The 22,131-nt window shown below is 33.4% G+C and overlaps 1 protein-coding gene across 1 annotated transcript in view; it reads right to left on the bottom strand.

Annotated features, from left to right (window-relative positions):
- Nucleotides 1-22,131, bottom strand: part of LOC104898845 (transcription factor BHLH42) — a 65,715-nt gene that overhangs the window by 10,859 nt on the left and 32,725 nt on the right. The window contains exons 5-6 of the mRNA XM_010685955.3: nt 8,417-8,473; nt 5,163-5,493 (exon numbers count right to left, since the gene is read on the bottom strand). Coding sequence (XP_010684257.1) covers nt 5,163-5,493; nt 8,417-8,473 — 388 coding nt within the window. The remainder of the gene's footprint in view (nt 1-5,162; nt 5,494-8,416; nt 8,474-22,131) is intronic.

Raw genomic sequence — 22,131 nt, forward strand, 5'->3', positions numbered from 1 at the left:
AGTGCCGCAGTAAATAAAGTCCTATGATGTTTACTTACGGAAGTTGAAAATCTGAAAAGAAAGGTCTAAGCACTGGTTGAGCTAGCGAATTGTCATTTCAAATCTTCAAGCTTGCATTACCTATCTTTATATTACTTTCTTAGCTATCAACCATGATCATTCATGATTATTTCTTGCTTCATAACTTCGGATTGTGAGTTGGCTTATTTTTTGCTTAATGACTTCGGATTATGAGTTATATTATGACATAGCACCAGCATCCTTAGTATCTATTGCTTGAGCTGCTTGCATTATTTTGCTGACTATATCTCAGTTTGACTCACTGAACATGTCGATGCTCTCCTTTTTGATAATGTCAAAAGGAGGAAGATGGGTATAATACTTAGACTAATGAAGGGAATTATCTCATGTGTGAGTATTTTGGCTATTCATTTATCATGTTACTTGTGAATGTATGTGAATGATGTTATGTTACTTTCCTTAATCTAATTAATGGTGCATATTTTGAGTGGGAAGTATTATGTGTTTGTCATCATCAAAAAGGGAAAATTTATTGAGATTGTAAGTCAATGTTATTTTGATAATAATAAACACTTTATGCTATAACATGTATGTATGTAACAGTAATATAAGAGAGATATCAAGATTGGATGTTCATGAAAGCTCAAGAACTTGAAGATATGGAAGCTTATGTCTAGTTATGTTCTTATTCATGTTTATGTAATGTAATTAACATGTTGGAACCTTGTGATAAATTAGAAATATGAAATTAGGATGACTAACTATTTTCTTAGAGTTAAGAAAATCGGTAATTATATTAATTTCATGTTTCTATATTTAAAGAACATAAAAAGGAGAGTTTTTAATTTCGAAAATAAGTTTTGAAAGGAAAATATTTTTTGGAAAGATTTTCGGATAAAAAGTTCAATAAAAAACTGATTGTAAAGAAAACGTGTCTTTAAAAGATTTTCGAGAAAGAATGTTAGTAAAAAGAAAAACAGTTTTTTTAAAAAGAAAACGATTTTGATAAATATGTTTGGATAAAAATTGATTTAAAATCTGATTAACAGTTGGCATAAGATATGGTGGAATCCTTATCTTATAAGGAAAGAAAAAGACACTAGTAGAATGAATTTTTTTTGACTATTTGACCAAACATATTCCTGCGGTTTCTGACAAGAACCGCAACAACATATTAAAATAATATAAAAAAACTAAACGCCGTTTCCTTCCTTCTCAGTCCTTACTTTTACTTTCACAATATCTCTCCTCACCCTCTGTCTTCACTTTCACAATATCTCCTTCCTCCTCTATCTCTCCTCACCCTCTCTATATCTCCTTCCTCTCTCACATTTCGCTGTTTCTCTAGATCTCATCGTTGTTCTTCGATTTCGTTCCTCGATTCCACCGGCACTTCCTTCCTCAGCGTCATCTTCGACTTCGCGCCATTGTCGTTGCTCGATTTCATCTTCATTGTTCTTAGAGATCTGAGTATGTTTTCATTTTTCTTATTTTGTTTTTCACTACACCATTATCACTCGCTCGCCGTCGTTGCTTTACCAGCAAACCGCAACTGGCGAACGGATCTCTGGCGAACATATGTTGTTCGTTAATGGTTAAATTCAACGCATATTTTCATATCTCTGGTGCTGCTCTCGTTCTTCAACGCACAAATGTTGTTCGGTACTGGTTGAACGGATCTCTGATTGGGATGAGCAGAGGAGAGGGTGGAAGAAAAACAAAGAGTTTCCGAATTTTATTCAGCTCAATAAGCCACGAGTGGTTTGGTAACTGGGTCGTCCCCGAAATCGTGTGAGAATCCGGTAGGTTGATGACTAAGGGGCCTTCATTGCTGCCTTGATTAAAGTAACACTTTGAGGGCCCCCTTTTTCTTCATATACTTCCTCCGTTCCATAATAAGTGAAACATTTCTCTGAAAAAGCTCTCACATAAAAAAGAGAAGTGTTTCACTTATTATGGAACGCAAGAAGTATTAAAGTATCAATCCGGGTAGGTTGACTACTTCTATGTTTAGTTTGATGATTTTTTTATGCTTTGCAGGTTTTGGATTTTGGAATTCTTTTGTCTCGCTCATTTGACCGGGTTTGTGCGCATGTCTGGTTTTGTGATTTGTTGGGTTAGAGTTAGTCCGGTAGGTCGAATTCATGGGTTTGAGATCTTCTATAATTTGGCGCTTTTGGATGCTGAGATGGTTGGGTTTTGGGCTAAGTTTCCTTTGTTTTTTTTCCAGATTCTTATTTTTTTTAACATACTTTTTGTAATTAGTCATTTAGTTATATCTGTTGTTTTTTTTATTTTTGCTTTTTCATTTTACTTTTTGATCTTTTGTTTTTTTTATGTAACTAATTTTTTTATCTTTATATATTAATGAGATTCATATGTCATTTCATCTTCAGTTCGTCTACAAATTTGGGGGATAGTGAATGGATTATTTGTCTGATTTTATTGCAAAATGCAAAAAAATTTTTTTTTTACCTGTACGATGACCTATTATTGCGGTTTTGGGCAACAACCGCAACAATAAGCTGTACTTTTTTAATAATAAATAAACCTATTGCTGCGGTTTTGACAAGAAACTGCAGCAATATGTTTGGCCTATTGTTGTTTCCTTATTGCTACGCGGCCAAAGTCGCCACAATAGGCCACTTAATGACCGAAGCAATAAGCATTTCTTTTACTAGTGAGAATCAGTTTTTATAAAAGATAAAATTTGATTAAAAAAAGATTTTATCCCTTAATTTTGGGAATAAAAATTATTCAAGAAGATAATCATATATTTAAGAATAATTCATATTCAGTTGAAAAATTATATAAGGGATATAAATCAGAATAACAACTCACGTTTTTCAGAATTGGTTTTTGATAAAATTTGAGAGTTGAAAACGGATCCCATGGCATAGTGTACGACACAGAGTTCCCGTGAGTTTAATGTTCTATATAACGATTGCAACGTTTCTCAATTTGCTTATCTAAGAAGCACGCTGGTGTGTACTTAATCTTTATGTAATTTTAATCATTATAGAGAGTAGAACACTTAGGGTTAAGTATTGAGGAGCACTATTAGAGTTAATAGTGGGGGAACCATATTGTATCAATAGTTTGGTAATTTAAGATTCAAATAATAAAAGAGTAGGTAGTGTGGACGTAGATCTCAGAGGTGATATTGAACCACGTTAAATTCTTGTACCTTGTTATTTGATTGTATTGTTTTTAGTTTTGATACAACTCCGTCTAAGCGAAAATATTAAAATCGAGTTTGCGAGTGAATAACATAGTGTATGACACTGTGCCATGGGAGTGTTTTTGCGAAAACCGATTTGATTTTGTCATTCAATTCGACCATCCCCTTCTTGAGTGTCACCTTGTACTCCAACATAATACGAGTTTGAGTGAAAACAAAGTGGCAATCACTAGAAGAAATGTGAAAAAGGAGTCATGTCTACATTATGACCATAACTTTTTTATGTGCTTTTTAGAATTGACTAATTCCAGCAGATATGGAAACTAGACTTAAAGATCTTTCCAGCGATAGGTGACACACTCCGAGGAGACTTATAGTCGAGGAGTCATGCCTTTCAGGAGTTCGGACTGTTTATGTTGGAATTTGTTATTGTACGCTCGGATTACTAAATCTGTCCATTTAATGAATTTTTCGATTGTTCTTATCTTGTAACTTACTTTAATAATCAATTTAGTTTACTTTTAGTATTATTTAGATTAGGAATCCCTTTTGGTGACAAACTCTCTCCACTCACTCTTTCTCATTAGTTTAGTTTTACTTTTCTTATTTTTATCTCTGACTTTTTAGTTAAAAACCCTAGTTTCTCTTTTTATTCATTAATTTATTAGTTCAATTAGTTTCTTTCATTGATTTCTTTTGATTATATTTTCCTTTCTAGATGTCGTTTTCATTCTGAGTAGTCTTATATTTTAGGTTTTAGGAATCCATGTTTATATGTTATGAATCTTGATTGATGTTATTGATGATTTGATTAGTCGTCGATATTTCTAATAGATTATGTTTATTTTGTTAATCTATCAATCTAATCAATTGTTTGATTAAATCTTGCTAATAGGAGTTAGAATTGAGAGATCGAGTTTTAGAAGCTTACCTACAATTAGCAAATCTGATTACGTTAACGACCGTGCTACATATGTTGATTTGATAGCGTTAATACCGACTGTAGGATTATCCTGTGCTATAAATATTTGATTAATTGAGCTATTGATGGTAGTTTAATGTATTATAATTATGAAAATGGTTAATCATAACCGTAGAACTTTTTAGTTTGATTTTTACATTTTATTAGTTTAGAACCTTAAATCTCAACTTTCTAATCTTGTTTAGTTTTTCCATACTTAAGAAGCTCGATTAAAATAACCATCTCTCAGTGAATTCGACCCTACTTACCCTACTACATTATTAGGAGTTTTCGCTAGGAATTATTTTTGACAGGTTTACGATATACTATCATGCAGCTGAGAATCAGAAAGAACGAAAGAAAGAAAGTAGCATGAAGAATTAAAATTAGAAACTTTTAATAAAATAATACCCTTCCAGCTCTATCACATACATATACTTTTTATAAAATAACAATTGATAACCATACTACAAGATTGCGAGATCATTGTAGGTGATCCCATAAGTGTTCAAGTCCTTTTAGAACATAGGACTTATCTTTTTAAAAAAAAATACGTGGAGATAAGGTGATGAGAAAATAGTTGAATAAGTGTTCAAATCCTTTTGGAACATAGGACATATATATTTTTTTAAAAAAAATACGTGGAGATAAGGTGATGAGAAAATAGTTGAATATTGGAAAAGAAAGTACATAGGGTGAGTCATACTATCTTTTATTGGACATACTATTCACATACACTTTAAAAAATGCATAAAACTTGTCATGTTTATGAAAATAGAAATATATTAGATATATAGATTTTTAATCAGATAACAACTTAAATGGAGTTTGAAATAGGGGAAAAGAAGACAAGTATTGTAAAAAGTAATTGTATCACATTATGGTGAAGTCTTATTATTTTGAGGGGGTAATGATTTCACCAAAGTTAAATTTAAAGTTGATAAGAATAGCATTTGATAAAAAAATGTGTAACTATGACATAATAAGAGTATGAATTACCTTTTTGAGAACCTGATTCCAACCTTATTGGTAGCCCTAGATTCATTTGGTCGCCAGAATCCGAGTTAGCCTCTACTCCGGTCTCCTCTTCATCATCATTGTCGATGGATCCACCATTAGGCGTATGTGTTAGGATTGTGGTTGCATATGCGTAAGGGGTAAGAGGAGACTGGAAATGAGAATGGTTGGATGAGACTGTTGGATTAGAAGTAGAGTGTTCCGAGAGAGCAGGTTTTGATTGTAATTGCAATTCTCTATGAAGTTGGTGATGGTGGTAGCAATCACTAAAAAAAGATTTTACTCGTTGAATCAAAGATAAATCCTCTTGAATCTGCATGAAAAGGAAAAAAATGTTGAATTGCATGAAAAGCTAGAATCTATTATACAAAAAAGTGTAGTACGTATAAAGATTACTTGATATTTTCACCATACACCCCTGACAAAATTTTTTATTCACCATGTACCTTACAAGTTTTAAAATAACTCCAATTTTCAAAAAATTCAGACGATGCCCTTTGTTACTATATGTATATATATCCAAATTTGGATAACTTATCATATCAAATTATTGACAACAGTAGATATCAAGTAATAATATACTCCAAGTCTACGACTGGTATATTCCGTACAAAACCAATGAATGAAAAAGAAGGGTACCAGCATATTGCAAGTTCCATTTGCTTAATTCAATAAAAAAATTTAAGGACTGATAAGAGAAAATGTAGATATTACTAGTTTTTTTATATTTAAAAAAAGCATAAAATAGATTTCTGAACTTTTGCTAACCCGAATTTAAAAATTGAAATACAGAGTACTAAACAATTGCAATAAAACATTGGTTTCATTTCTTCAAGACTTGAAATTGGATATTTTAGTAGTTTTGGGTATCATTTGCAATTCTTCACCATATGTATCATAGTATATTTGTATCAATTAGAAAATTGAAGAGAGCATCATTCTCATTATAGTAGGAGAAAACAAAATTAGCTATTGGTTAAAAAGAAGAGAGATCAGAGATATGAAATTAATTGTTCAAAAACATGGTAAAGGACAACAATGTATATTTAGGAAGGCCATTTAGATTAAAGGATGACATATCATAATAATTGAGAAATCAAATACTGTAAAAGTTTTCATTTAAAAGGAGAAAAAGAATTGGGATTAATTAGAAAGTGATAATAAAGATGATATCTTGACAAAAATGAAGGTGGAAAGTTCAAGATACTAAACAAATTTGGAGATAAAAGGTTGGACAATTAAGATGGAAGATAAAAAAATTATAAAGACATTATACAATGGGAAATTAAAAAAGGCAGGTGTAGTGTGTGATTTTGGCTTTGATTTGGTAAGTTTCAAGAACATACGTTAGTCGTAAGACATGTTCAATTTATGTGTTCAGAATGCTCTTTATAAAAAATTGGACCCTCACGTATATAAGGCTCTGTGCATGTGATGGGACTGTTTGCACATCCACTAGTCACCATTACGGGCTTTTTCCATGTTACCATGAAAGCAACAAAGATCCTTAAAAATAATTTTAGTATGGGAAAGTTCTAATAGAAGAATACCCAGTCTTCACTCAGTTTGAATATACAAAAGATTAGGGTGAGGAGAGATAGAACAAAAAATAAAGCAACATGAAAGGTGCGTTGGTTGGGAAGCAAGATAAGGAGGCGACCAAACGACGCAGGGGGCGGATTTAGCGTGAGTTCAACTGAACCCACGTGGGACCGCCGGGAAAACTAGTTTTTACAGGAAAAGCACAAAAATTTATAGACAAGCTCCCGCAATTGTACATACATCATGTTGTATAGTGTAGTGTAATGCACGGAAGGTTTAGATTTGGACTTGTGTATGATCGTGGGATCAAATTCCGACAGGAGCAAGTGCCATTTTTAGTTTTTTTTTTTTCCTTTTCTTCCTCCCATTTTTTTTATATTACTAGTACAACTTCTGTTCCTTTTTCTTAGTTTTGTTTTTCTTGTTTCTTCTAATCCTCCATTTTCTAGCTTCCCTTCTTTACAAATATTTCCCTCTCACCAAGTACTTATACATTAAATATAAGTTTCTATACATATTTTACCTTAAAAATTATAGAGTTTCAATTCATTAGTTGATTGAACGAAGATTAATATGTAGGGAGATTATGTTCATTTTTAATACCTAAATTTACAATAATAGTTGTATATACATGTTTGATTATTATCTTATTGAAAAATTAAAATTGAAATAAATTATCTAACTCAAATTACAATCCACCAGTATAAATCTTTTAAACGCCATTAAGTATAAGTATTAAAATTAAAATCTCGTCGTTTGTGTGCAACATGCATATAAGACTAGTTTCTGCTATATGTTTGAACAAGTTCAAACCCACGTGATTCAATTCTTGAATCCGCCACCGAAATGACGATGGTATTTATCGGCAAGGCGAGTGGTGTGAAGGCAATTGTGTTTTCGTACGCCACGCAATGATGGGAGACATAGGTTGGGATTTCAATAGCTGTTTTTGGGATAAGAGGCGAAGGGGCGGCGTGACATACAGATGTGAGGCGATTGTTTGAGGTTGGCAAAGGAGACGCGTTTAACCTGCAGGTGTTGAAGTCGTGCTTTTTTAGTGATGCATCAACGAATCCTCCACCTTCTCTCTCCTTTTATATTTCTAATTTATTTTCACATATTTCTTTTATTTTCTATCATTAGTTTTTTGTTTTCATTTTTTACTTAAAATAAAAAGCAAAGAAAAAGCAAGCTTGGTGGTGGTATTAAATGGGTTAATTTTGGTTAGGGGAAAGAGAAGGGGGTTTAAGGGAGGGTAATTAAGGTTTAGTGGGTTAACTTGATCAATTCGGGATTAATGACTAATGATGTTAACAACTATTAGTCATTAAAAGCATTTTGTGAAGCTTTTGAAAATTGGAGGATATATGATGAATTCTGAAACGTATTGAGGTATATTGTGAATAAAAAAATATCAAAGATATAACGTGAAAAAACTGAATAATTAGTTGTCATACCATGTTTTGAATTGAGAACGTTATAAGTTATTGGTACATATGATTTTAATTATTATTTCTATAATGACTTTTTATATGTCACATATGTATATTTATTAGTGATAACATGAAACATACATTGTAAATAGTATACCGAATATTAAAAATAAAACAATGAACATGCACGGGAATACTCAACATGAAAAATGACATATGTACTCGTACGTGATAAATATTTTAAAGATCGTTATGACTTACTCTTTCAGTGTATCCTAACTCCACCACACCATCCATTACAGGTATGCACACCACAGTCTGCAAGTCATATTGTTAAACAAAATCAAAATTTATTAGCTTTTCTATATTTTTCGAAAAAATAATTTTATTAATATGATTTTTGGTAGAGTATAAAATTATTCATGCAACTACAACCATCAACTTAAATTTTTGGTTGAGTTGGTACATTGACATAGTATTAGAGCCAGCGTCAGAAGAGATCACGCACGCCTCCTTTCTATATGTAATAATTAATGCCAGTCATGAGAAAAGCTTATGATGCATCCACACTTCAAGCCCAATGGGCTAAGCGTCAGTGGATACGATAGGGTAGAAAATTCCTTTTACTCCAACCATCTATTAAACTTTTGGGTGAGTCTACCTTTGACATGGTTGAAGTTGAAGTTATTATATAAATCTTTAAAAGTATTATTGAAAAATTGCACCTAGAGTTGAGCTTAGGATGGTTGTGTCTGCCCAAATTTGGACCGACATACTTCGTTCCATGTCAGGATACGCTTATTGAGCCCAGGAAAAATAGCGTCGGTTTGGGGTCATGCCAAAATTTCAAAAGAACAGCCAGCACATGGTCTAGTCGACCCACGTGTTGTGCGAGGTCCGATCATGTTGTGCAAGATGGTCCGCTTATGTTTTTCATTTTAAAAATTTGGTTGAGATTTAGGAGGTGGGTCGACTCATTTTGCTTGGGCCAAAATACGAGAATGATTTCTATAAGAGGCCCATGGCCCACTATCGTGCCTTATTTGTCAGCCTATATGTTGCAAAATATTAAAGAGGACTTTATAGTATGAGATTGAATTTCCTTGCCTCGTTAAAAAATGTTACTCATACACAAAGGCCATAACACAAAATTACCATGCAAAGGCAAATTCACGAGTTGAAGGAGGCAAAATCAAAGAATATAGGTTGATCCACAAGTTAAAGGAGCCATTTTTTACCAACTCATAACTCAAAGCAAATAAGGCACAAGAATGTCCACAAAATAAGCTTTGACTTCAGAAAAATCTTTCATTAAGAGGTTTAAATTAAATCTTCAAGACATGCCTCAGGTAGTTCCACTTGTGGGGCTAATGGTACTCCAGTCTCTTACTGAGGCATGCTTCTGGTTACATAAACATGTTCGTAGTTTACCCGATGGTAATCCTATTTAGTTTTGTTTCGAAATGTTTTAGTTACACTACTGCAAGGATTCATCGACAATTGTATGTAAAGTTGATGTTAAAGAATTTCTCTCCGGAGAGATTTGTATGTATTTCTATGACAAGTCTTCATGAGGTGATATTTTTGCACAATACACATTCATTACTATAGATTGGACAAAAAAAGTTTTATTATTTTTTAGATTGATTGACTATGCTTACAAGTTACTTCAGGTTGATTTAAGTCCATACAATTACATACCAAGAATTAGGTGGGTATGTCCAAGTATGAGAAGAGATGCCAACTGCTTGACAAGCGAGCAGAAGTGAGAGAGTACATCAATTTTAGTATAAAAGAACCATCTCGAGTAGGAGACAAGCTCATAGTTGTCGTACATATTGATGACTATGTTTCATATCCTTATTTTAACCAAGTATGCTACTTTATAAAAGTATCCGCACATGATTGTTGAAAACTAGTACTTTGTGAATGCAATCTCCATTGGTTGCTCCTTATGATATTTTCTTCATATTACGCCATATATCAATTTAAGTATATGTGTCAAGTCACACCATGAAACTTCCTACGTGAAGTGTTTTAAGAAAATTGTGGAGCCCCATGAGGCCATAAAAACCAGGGTATGTAAGTTGTTTTCCACTAGTGTCAAAATAGATATAGATTCGACTTTGATTTTCTCTGATTTAAGTTGGTTAATGTCGTAGCGATAGCTCAGATTAGCTCGACCCAAGTATTTTTTGTTGTTGTGCCTGATTCTTAGTAAACTGGTCGAGAAAACTTGGGCCAAAACAGCTTATAATAGATATTCTTCAAGTATCTTCTGCATTGCACAATCCAACTTTATTTAGAACTTCACATATTCCTAAACTTTTCGAATTTTCGATTGTCTTAAATTTTCGGGAAAAAAACCCCCAACATGCGAAGGAGTCCTTTTTTAAAATCAAAATAACTTTGAAAAATTCTGAGCCTAGTCATCCCAATCAAACTTGATTAAAACTCAATAATCCTCTAAATTACATGCATCATATAGTTCTAGAACATTGAATTAGGGTCTAGTCCATATTGCATTCATTTACGACCATCAGGGATCCATATAGGCCTAATATGATGGATCATGCATAACCATGATGGTTGTGCCCTAAAATATATTAGGTAATGACCTAAAATTTTTGGTAATATCCTAATCAAATTAGGTGATTACCTAACACATATAATGATTATGTTAGGTCATGATCAAAATATCTTTAGTAATTACCTAAATCCTACATTAACTTGCATAAATAACCAGTGACATTCCACTATAATGGATATAATTCTTTTGAGAAATTGTTCGACCATTCCAATCTGCTATTCACATACACATTATATCGTTGAACCTTTTATATCACCAAACTCATTCAATTCAATCATTTGAAAGCAAAATAAAAAAGGTAAAAATGTATTGATATTGGCGTCAACTTTTATATCGATTCCTTGCCATTCTTTTCAACAATCTCTATTAACTATAATCTTTAATTGCGAACCTCTTTATAAAACTTACGGTATTAACTTTACTAATTAACATACTTTCAATTTTCATATCATGACTCAAATATAATTCAAACACATTTCTTCAATTAAATCAAATTCTTTTCCGAAGGCATTGCCTAATTATTTTAATGTTCTCTCAATCAGTTAAACTTAGATATTTTCGCGGGATCTCTTCCTTATGTCACATTATTTTTACAAAGCACCACAAGAACGTCGCACGCAAGAATGCAGTCAAAATTTTCAATGATGGAGAAGCAGGAAATGATGTGATGGTGGGAGAGAGAAATGTGAGAGGAAATAAGGTGGGAGAGAGTGGCGAAGAAAAATGAGACGAGGGGTGGAGCGGATTAAGTCAAGTGAGCTTTGTGAGACGGTGGAAGCAGCAGAAGAGACGAGATCTTTGAAGGCGGTTTTGGCGATTACCGATCGTGTCTTGGTGCAACGGACATGATGGCGTAGTTGGGGATGGTGTAGGTGATGGAGGTCAGAGATGAGGTTGGAGGTGGGGGTGAGGAAGAAAGACTATACAAGTTTCTTTATTTTCTAATCTTGGAAGTACAACACCATTAATACAATTTTTTTTGTTACGTTGCTTTTCTAAATGCTTTCTCTCTTTTCTAATAATAAATAATAATCTAATATTTTTATTTGTTTTCTCTCTTCTCAAGGTAGAATCTAATCTTTTATTGTTTTCTCTCTCTTCTCAAATTTTGAATCTAGCCAAATATTTAATATTATATTGGTTATTCCTCCCCTTATTCCAAACAAGAAAAACGAAAGAGAACGAAGGAAGTAACTTTATAAGGTCAACCATAGTCGAATTAACTCTTATTTATTGTTCCTTATTCTTTTCAATCAATTTAACATGGTTTATAAGTTTTTCTATAAATTATCAGTTGGTCACGTCCAATTAGTATTAACTCCCATGGAGCGTTCTACATAAACAATCACCCATTTAGACGACACATTCCCACAATACCTATAATGATAGTTTTGATATCATATAAAAAAAATGCAAAGTTTATTTAACAACCTTTTTGTTGAGTCATGTAGTATTTTGATGATTGTAAACAAATGATGATTATCTAACTAACATGTGTGTTTGAGATGTGCATATTACATTAACATGAAACGAGTCATCAAAGGTTGGATATATCACATCATGAAGGTCTTCCCACAAGTGAAGTTCCTAAAAGAGTTCCTATAAGGAACACAAATAGAGTGGTTCCTAGGTACATCCTAAAAGAAACATTGAATATGAAGTTCTGGAGCAGTTCCAGAGTGGGAGCAGCAATATGACGTTTCAGAGTTGTAACAAGAAGTTCCTGAGCAGGAACTATGAGTGCGAAGTTTCTTAAAGGAACCAGCACACTGAAGTTCCAAAGGTGGAGTTATCAACATGAGGTTCTTGAGTTGGAGCAGCATGGTGCATGAAGGCAGAAAATATGAGTTTATTGTCTAGGATTCATGTAAGTATGTGGAAACGTGAAAGGTAATGGAACAAGGTCCTAAAGGAACTCGTAAGGGCAAAGAAACTTGTGGAACTTAGAGTCAAAAGTATTTAAAAGTCAATAAATCTGATGCATATTATTATCTTGATCTATAAGAATTTATTTAGAGTTTGTTTCTTAATAATAACGTGCATTAGTTGTTTTAGCATAAGTTTTAGTTTTGAAATAAAAGATAAATTTTAGTTTTAAAATAAAAGATAAGTTCTAAATAAAATAGGTTTAATAAAATCGGTTTCTTTAGGAATATGATTTTAATTAATCTAATTTTATCTTTTCAATTTTTGAAAAATAAAAAGCCTAGATTTATAATACGTATAATGAGTGTTGTTAAAGAAATTGTCTGTTTGTTCCTCTCTAAGGAATAGACGTGCTAGTCTATTAATCTAAGTTAAATGAACGAACTATTAAATGGAATTAGACTTAGGATGGAGCATTACAACGGTTTATTTATGTCAGTTGAGTAAATTATGCCTAGAATCTAGGTAACTGTTTTTATTTAAGGAAAAATCTAATTTTAAGGAAAAGATTTTATTTTTCTAAAGATAATAAAATTTCTTTTCGGTTTTTATGGAAATATTTAAAGATAATAGTTTTGGTAAAAGGATTTTATTTTGGTATTAATAATTAAAATGTTTTTAATTAAATCAGATTTTCAAATTAATGCTTAAAGTGATTGCTAAAATTAAGGAGCAGTAACTTAATTCTCTCCCACGTTGAATAGTGATCATGGATATCATGGGATGATTGAGGAACGTGTTCCTCCGGATAAGGAACATCATGGGATAATGGTTTAACCACTAACATATGATTAATCCCACGTTCATTCTAAAAGACTGCTATAAATATATAAGTTCAATTAAGTTTAAAATTGTCTGACTAGTGTCTTTCCATAGTGTCTGACTTATGTCATTCCACAAAGGTTTGACTTGAGGAATAACGTTACAAAAGAATTATATTTTCTATTCCTTCTTTGAGTCAGTTCCTTTGAGTTTCAAGTTCCTACGAGCGTCATGTCCTTTACAATTATTCAGTTTCTATATACTAGAGTTAAACCAAATTATCAAGCGTATGTATTTGAGTTTAGGGTTAAAGGGTTTGAGTGAACTTTTGTAATGGGAACTTGGTAAAGGGTTTGAGTGAATTCCTGTATCAAGTTCGAGTTAGGAACTTGAGTAATTTCTTATTGCGTTTGCGTAAACTTAGGGTGAAGTCTATCTAGGGGTGAAGGGTTTGAGTAAACCTTTTGTAAAGAGTTATGGGAACTCTTGAAAGACTTAGAGTTAAGTCTAGAGTGTAGAGTGGAGATTGTGAGAGAGTAGGAGTTCCGAGTGGAACTTGCGTATGTAATAGGTTGAATCATAGGAGATTTCCTATTATAGTGAAGAGTTTAAATCCTGAGCAGGTCGTGGTTTTTCTTCTTGTATTGAGACAAGAAGTTTCCATGTAAAAATCTCTCGTGCACTTTCATTTCCTCATTGCTTATGTTTTAAATTCCGCATTATTTGGACAATAAGTTCCACACTATAATTCACCCCCCCTCTTATAGTGTTCCTAGTGAAATAACACTTTTGTTTGATGGTCTAAACATTTATCAAGATTTTGTTTGAGGGTAGTGAAATTTATAGAGAATAAAACGTTATTTTTTGCTTCTAAAAACAAGTGGGATAATTGATATTGTACATAAAATTTGTTTTTGTAATATTATTCGAGCCTGTTAAAAATCTTCTAAGCTGAGCCAAGGATAGTTAGGCTTGGCGCATTATGATCTTTTACCAAATTAGAGGTAGCGCTAAGCTGAAGATCAAGTCGAGCTTTAACCAGTATTTAAGTAAGTCCTACTTGAGTAGTTCATTTGCAAACTTGGCTCATTAAAATCTGAATATGATTGAACTGCAAAAATTTATTTGGCAAATTTAGTCTAAATTATTAAGCTTAATTTTGTATTTAGTAATTTCGATTAATATTTTTTTTTTCATATTTTTTTATTATCCCTATTTTTCTTTATATTATAATCTTGATATATTCATGTTAATTGCATTTATATTTCTTGTCCATCCCTTTTCGACTAACAACTTTTTTGTCTGGTTGAGAGGAAGAAAAAGAACGGTCCAATAATGTACGAGTTAATGCATCTTATCAAAAGGGGTGAGATCTCGTCACCAAATGGAAATATGGAAGGCATACTCCTTTGATTTGTCAAGATAATAAAGGTGGAAGTAGGGACTTTTAAGCTAAGGGAGTAATGGGTGGCTTATAAATGAATGTATCAAGCCTTTGAGTTAGAGATGGCCATTAGTGCGGGCCAATTCAACCCATCCTGCCCAGCCCACCTTGTGGGTCGTGTGGGTCGGGCTGGCAAAAAGCCCGGTCCAGCCCATCTCGAACCGTGAAATTGGTGGATGAGTCGTGGGCCTGAATTCTTGAGCCCAACCCACTAAAGCCTGCTATTAAAACCGCCCAGCCCGGACCACAAAATCGGTCCAGTCCGGACCATGAACCGGACCAGCCCAGTCCTAGTAAATATTGAACCAAATTGTATATATTTTAATCAAATGGCACATATTATAATTTAATCAAATTTTAAAATAATGAAATTATTCATTAATATTAATAATTGTATATATTTTAATATATTTTAAAGATTTTATGTAACAATTATGAATAATTTCAATGATTAAATAATTTTTTTAAAAATATTCTCATGTCGGCCTGCCAGCCCGGTCCAGCCCACTAGACCCACGAACCACGAAAACCGGTAACAAACCGGTGTGGGCCAAGATTTTTCAGCCCACGGACCAGCCCGTCCAACTCATGAATTTCACGGTCCGATCCTGGGCAAGTGAAATCTCAACCCAGCCTGCTACGGCCACGGTCCGGCCCGTCCAGCCCGCACCAGTGGCCATCACTACTTTGAGTGAACGCTCGTAATGATGGGCAACATGCATGTGCTCATGGTGAGAAACTCCCAACGAGTCCAAAAGAGACTCAAACACCAAAAAAAAAAAAAAAAACAGAAAAGTAAATTAAAGTGGTGCCCATAAGAAAAAAAAGTGAGGAATGAGAGAAAAAGCAAGTGAGTGAAACTCACTCTCCAAAAAGCATGAGAGTAGGGGAGTATTTCACATCAAGAGAGAGAAAATCATTTTAACTATTTCTCAAAGGAGTGTAAAGAGAGAGAAAACTCAACACTTTACTCAACATTGAAGCATAATGAGAAAGGAGATAGGAGGGAGAGTTTTGTTTGTCCCAGCCCAAACGCGTGTGTACATCTAAAATTTCTACTCTCTTGGATTGGAGTTGAAATGACCAACAAGTCCCTGTTTGAGTCCATTAAAAGACTCAAATAGTTGGACGCCTGGCCAAGCTCTGCTCGTGGATGGTGCAAAGTGGGCTCGCAAGAAAGGTTCAAGGCCGAATGGCCAGCCAGACCCGAAGTATATATACTATTTATTTTTACTTGCAACATAGCCGATCATTTATAAATTAATAAAAATAATTGAAGCATTAACATCGTAGCTTATCACTCTTACTGGTGTTTAAGTTCTATTCCTTAATTTTTCGTTTACCTTCTCTAATCTCATCCTTAAATTACGTGCCAAGAATCTATGTTGTTGCAAGTAAAAAGAAATTGAAAAAGTATGTCGTGATTTGAAAAGTAATTGTATTTACTTACCAAGAGTATCAGTTTTTAGTGAGAGAAAGTAGATCTAGACAATCTTTAAGCTTGGAATACTTAGAATTTGCAAATTCGTATAAGAAAATCTCTATATCTTTTATTAGACCATTGAATGGTTCTCTTCCTCTTTTCCTTTCTTGCTCTTAGATTTAGCTTATGTTGATTATTGGGTTAGAATTAGTTTGTTTTCTTACCGCTCAAGTAATATGTTGAAACTAGCACTTAATGGTTTCAAATCCTTTAGTTACATGGCAATTGAGTAGTCCATTAGTTAGACAAGGGTATTATGTAACAATGCAAATGACCATAAATATTTAGCTCAAGCTTAAAAATGTAACTTTTGGGGAAAGATTGGTTGACTTAACTTTGTTATTATGTTTATATAAGTGATTGATCAACTTTAAGCATGTGAAGAATTGTGAATTAAAGCTAATAATGGACCTAGTACCATTAATGGACTTGAAGGACCATGAAAACCAGAATTTCATACTTCAAAACGCTGTATTATCATTATATGTTGTGCATGCTTTGTTGATTGATAATTTCATGAGAATCATGATTAATTAATCACCCTCCTTCACTAGATCGAGAGAGTAATTGAGGTACCATCACTCATATGATTTATCACTCGATTATGATCTATTGTTTTGGGGTGTAGGTTTATTGCTTTTTTGTTTGGATTTGATTCGAGTTCAACTTATAAGTTTGCACAAATACTGGGCACAAATACTGTGCACATGTTTATTTACTACCAAAGACGATTCTGAAGGAAGTAACTAGTATTTGCAGATAATTCTTATGGAGTGGGCAACATTTTACTTCCAAATCTAGATGTATCTCATGGGAACATGCTTGCCAAGAGAAGAAAACAGGTGGCCAAGGTTTTAGAATGTCATCAAATGGAATGTAGCTAGTATGGAGAAATATGTGTGGGCTATTTCTTCCAAACAAGATAATGTTTGGATTAAAATGGATCAGTCATTATATATTAATGGAGCAGATTGGTGGAGTTATAAACCTGGTGCTGATGCTAGCTGGTATTGGAGAAAAATTTGTGAAGTTAAAGAAACATTGAAGACTTAATTTACTAGAAAGGAAATGAGTAACACTCATTACTTAATTAAAGCTGTCCATGACAAGAGAGTTGGTCCACAGGAGAAGGTTACATGGGACAAGATTATATGGAATAAGTTGAGTACACCCAAGCAGCATAAATTCATTCTATGACTTGCAATACAAAGGAAGCTGCAAACTGCTGAGAAATTGAAGCAAATATGGGTCATCAACTCAGATTTATGCTTAATATGTGGAAATGAAACTGAAAATAATGATTTACATATTTTCTTCAAATGTATGTTCAACACTGAGTGTTTGAAGTAGATTAAAAGCTGGCTAGGAATACATACAAGCAGCCTAGATTTGACATGATATGTAGATGGATAAGACGAAGTGCAAAAACCAAATTTCAGAAGCAAGTTCTTTTGGCAAGCCTTGCAGTAGTTGTGTATCATGTTTGGAAATGTAGAAATGGATGCTACTGGACTCACTGTATCCCTACTATTGCTAGTAGTGTGATTTGTATCAAAAATGAGATCAAGATTAGAGTTTCAACAGTGATTCCACATAAAATATCTAGGGCTGATTACAGGTGGTTTACTAGGTTGTAATCTGCTTTATTAGCAGAATTTGTTGTTGTAGCTGAATTGTTAACTTGCTCTTATTCCAAAGAGTCCAACTTAGTTGATTTGTTTGGATTTGAGCTTGTTTAGGATGTATGTTGAATGAATCAATGAAAGACTTACTTATTTAGCCAAAAAAAAAATTAAGTCAAGTTCAATTTAATTTGAAATTAATATGGCTTTTTGAAATTTTGGTTCTAAATTCAAGCCAAAATTGCCTAAGTCTAATTGTATCCCGTCCGAATTAGAGCAGGAGAGTTTGGATCCAATAAAAAAGTCATTTGTAATTAATTTTTTTTTTCCAAGGCATAATGGATTATATATTAACCTTTTTTCATTATAATATTAAGCTCAAACCTTGCTACAAGTCTTAATTTATGGTTTACTCCAAATTTATAAAAGTGTTCATATTGAGAAGTCATAATAAAATCATGAAAATTGACACTATTATATATAGTCTTAAAGAGAACTAATTGATACAAGAGTTGATGATGCACAATTACTTGTCCTTGGATTGAAAGTGCCTCACTTGGATTAGGGAGTATGCATGGCTCGTTCCTTGATTTCATTACTACAAAGATGGTAGGATCTATGATAAATAACCTTCGACAACAACCATAGAGGGGTGTGTGAAACATGCCATTAGTTGCATTCTATTAGGACTCTTCATATCCTAATGTAGTTAGATTTGGCTTACAAGTTTTCACTATTCCACTTGGAATAAGTTTTTCTTATTTGAAGCACTTTAGGACTCTTTATGATTATGTAATTATTATTATTAGTGGTTATCTTTTGTTGCTTAAGATTTATTACTAGTGTGACTTAGGGACTTGTCCTAAGAATTATAGGAGTCTTAATTTCGTTTAGAAATAGCTTAAGTTGTAACATTCATAGTTAGTTAGTGAAATATAATTGAGTTTGATAATTTTCGAGTACTTTATGTTCTCAACAATCTGAAAATTGGTGATTAAATTATTTAAGCATTTAAAACCTTAGATTAAATCCTTAGTTATTAAATTCTTTATAGGACGAGGGAGGGAGATGAGTGAAAAACTTCATGATCAAAAGAAAACTAGGGCTATATGAGTGGCTTGTGATGCTATTTAGGTTAGTTAATGCTCCTAGTACATTCATGAGGCTTATGAATGAGATGTTGAAGTCTTTTATTGGTAAATTTATAGTAGTCTACTTAGATGATATCTTTATATATAAGAAGAGTGTAGAAGATCATCTAGAACAATTAAGATTTGTATTTGGCGTATTGAGGGAGAAGAACTTATATGGTGAGCTTGATAAGTGCTTTTTTCTTGTCCCTAGTGTGACCTTCCTTGGTTACATTATCTCCAATGATGGGATATCAGTCGATCCTTCTAAGGTAGAAGCTATCAAGAGTTGGCCAACTCCAACCACTATAGCTGAGATTCGAGCTTTTCATGGGTTAGCCTCGTTTGATTGAGGTTCTGTAAAGAGATTTAATAGTGTGGTTGCTCCTATGACTCAGTGTATCAAGAAGGAAAGGTTCGAGTGGAATGAAGCTGCTCGGAAATCCTTTGAAACCGTGAAGAAAGTCCTTAGGGCCACGCTTATTTTAGCTTTCCCAGATTTGTCACAACCTTTTGAGTTTGAATGTGATGCTAATAGGCTAAGGGTTGGCGTTGTGTTGGTTCAAAGGAAGAGACTTATCGCTTATTTCAGTGAGAAGTTTGGGGGTGGTAGACTAAACTAAGACTTGTGACAAGGAGTTGTACGCAATTGTTAGGGCTTTGGATCATTGGAGTCATTAGTTTGCACCCTAATCACTTCGTCCTAAAGAATTGAATTGGATTTATTGATCCTATTGCTACCACCATGAGGCCTTGAAATATATTCATAGTCAACAAAAGTTGTATCCACGCCATGCCAAGTGGGTGGAATTTTCCAGACCTTCTAATTCTCTTCGAAGTACAAAGAATGTAAAGCTAACATTATTGCAGATGCTTTGTCTAGAAGATATTCTCTCCTTGGTGTTTCTAATTCTAGATTGCTTGGATTTGAGCTCATTAAGGAACACTACAAGGGGACGTGGACTTGGAACCTATTATAGAGGGTTGTTTGAAGGGAGAAATTAGGATTGGTATGTTATAAGGTAGCTTTCTTTTTAAAGGAGACCGGTCATGTTTCCCAATTGTCCTAATAGTATAGGGAGTTACTTGTGAGAGAATCTCATGAAGGGGGTATTATTGGGATAGATAAGACTTTGGCTATTATTCAATGTAACTTTCATTGGTCAAAGACGCAAGGGGATGTCCAAGGGCTTCTATCTAGGTGCGCCAATTATCAAAAGACCTAGAGTACTTTTAATAATGGTTTATATGCTACATTACTAGTTCCGGAGTTTCCTTGGGATGATGTGTACATGAATTTCATATTTGTGTTGCCACACACTCAAAGAGGCAAGAGATTCTATCATGGTAGTTATGGATAGATTTTCTAAGATGGAACACTTTATTTCTTGTCACAAAACTGATGATACCTCCAATATTGTTCCTTTGTATTTTCAAGACATGGTGCGTTTGCATGGTGTTCCTCAAACCATTATAAGTAACATGGATACTAAGTTCATTGGTTACTTATAGAAGACATTGTGGAGGTTACTTGGAACCAAGTAGTTATGCTTTAGTACTTCTCATCATCCTCAAACAATGGTGAAACTGAGGTAACTAATCGAAGTATTGGTGCTTCATTTAGGGGGTTGGGATGTTAACCTATCTCATGATGAGTTTGCTTAAAATTGTTTACCTACATATGCCACTAAACACTTTCATTTCAAGGTTCTTTATGGAGTAAATCCAAGATTACCATTGGATTTGATTTCGATTCCTAAATAAGAGTATGTTCATATAGATTCTAAGTCCAAAGCTGAGACTATGCTTAAGATTAATGCTCAAGGGCATTCTTGGATTGAAAAGGTGAACGAGAGATACAAAGTGTTAGGTAATAAGAATCGCAAGCAACATGTCTATAATGACGGTGAATTAATTTGGCTACACTTAAGAAATGTTAAATTTCCTAGCAAGAACAAGCTTATGCCACTTTTAGAGTGACCTTTCAAGATAATAATTGAAAAAGTTAATGACAATGCTTACAAGCTTGAGTTGCCAGAATACTATGGGGTAAGTGCTACTTTCAACATAAAGGATTTGGCCTTGTATCTACATGATGAAAGAAGATGCTTAATTGAGGTCAATTATTTTTGAAGAAGGGGAAGATGATACAGGAGTAGATGATACTCAATAACTTTCCCTTGGATCAAAAGTGCCTCACTTGGAGAGCGGGAATATACATGGCTCGTTCCTGGTTTTGTTACTACAAAGTTGGAAGGATGCATGATAACTAACCTTGGACAACAAGCATAGAAGGGCGTGCAAATCATGCCTTAGTTGAGTTCTATTAGGATTATTCTTCATATCCTAGTCTAGTTAGATTTGGAAAGTTTTTACTAGTCCACGTGGAATCAGTTTTTCTTGTTTGAAGTACTTTAGGACTCTTTATGGTTATCTTATTATTATTACTCACTTTGTCCCACAATATTTTTGACTTATTAGGACACGTAGTTTTAGATGATAAGTTGTTGTTTGATTGTCAATTGTTATTTTATTTAAAAGGTAGATGTGAAAGGAGTTAATTGGTAGTAAAAGTAGTATTATTTTTTTGGTGTAGAGAGAGTGTGGGTCAATAGTTAGAATTGATAGATAGTAGGAGTGATATTATTTAATTTAGATGAGATAGTGATGAGTGTGGACCAATGGATAAAAGGTAGAAGGATTAAAATAATAGTGGGTCATATCTAAAAATAAAAGTCTAAAGAGTATTCTGGACAAATAAAAAAGGAAAGTGTAAAGTGTATTTTGGGACGGAGGGAGTACTAGTTATCTTTTGTTGTTTAAGAGTTATATTAGGAGTATGACTTAGAGACTTGGCTTAAGAATAATAGGAGTCTTAATTTCATCTTATATTGTACCAAACATAGTTAGTTAGTGAAATAAAATTGACTTTGATAATATTCGAGAACATTCAACAATCTGAAAGTGGCTGATTAAATTCTTTAAGCTTTCAAAACCATAAATTAAATCCTTGGTGATT

Source organism: Beta vulgaris, chromosome 7 (assembly GCF_026745355.1).
Source record: "Beta vulgaris subsp. vulgaris cultivar EL10 chromosome 7, EL10.2, whole genome shotgun sequence".
Lineage (NCBI taxonomy): Eukaryota > Viridiplantae > Streptophyta > Magnoliopsida > Caryophyllales > Amaranthaceae > Beta > Beta vulgaris.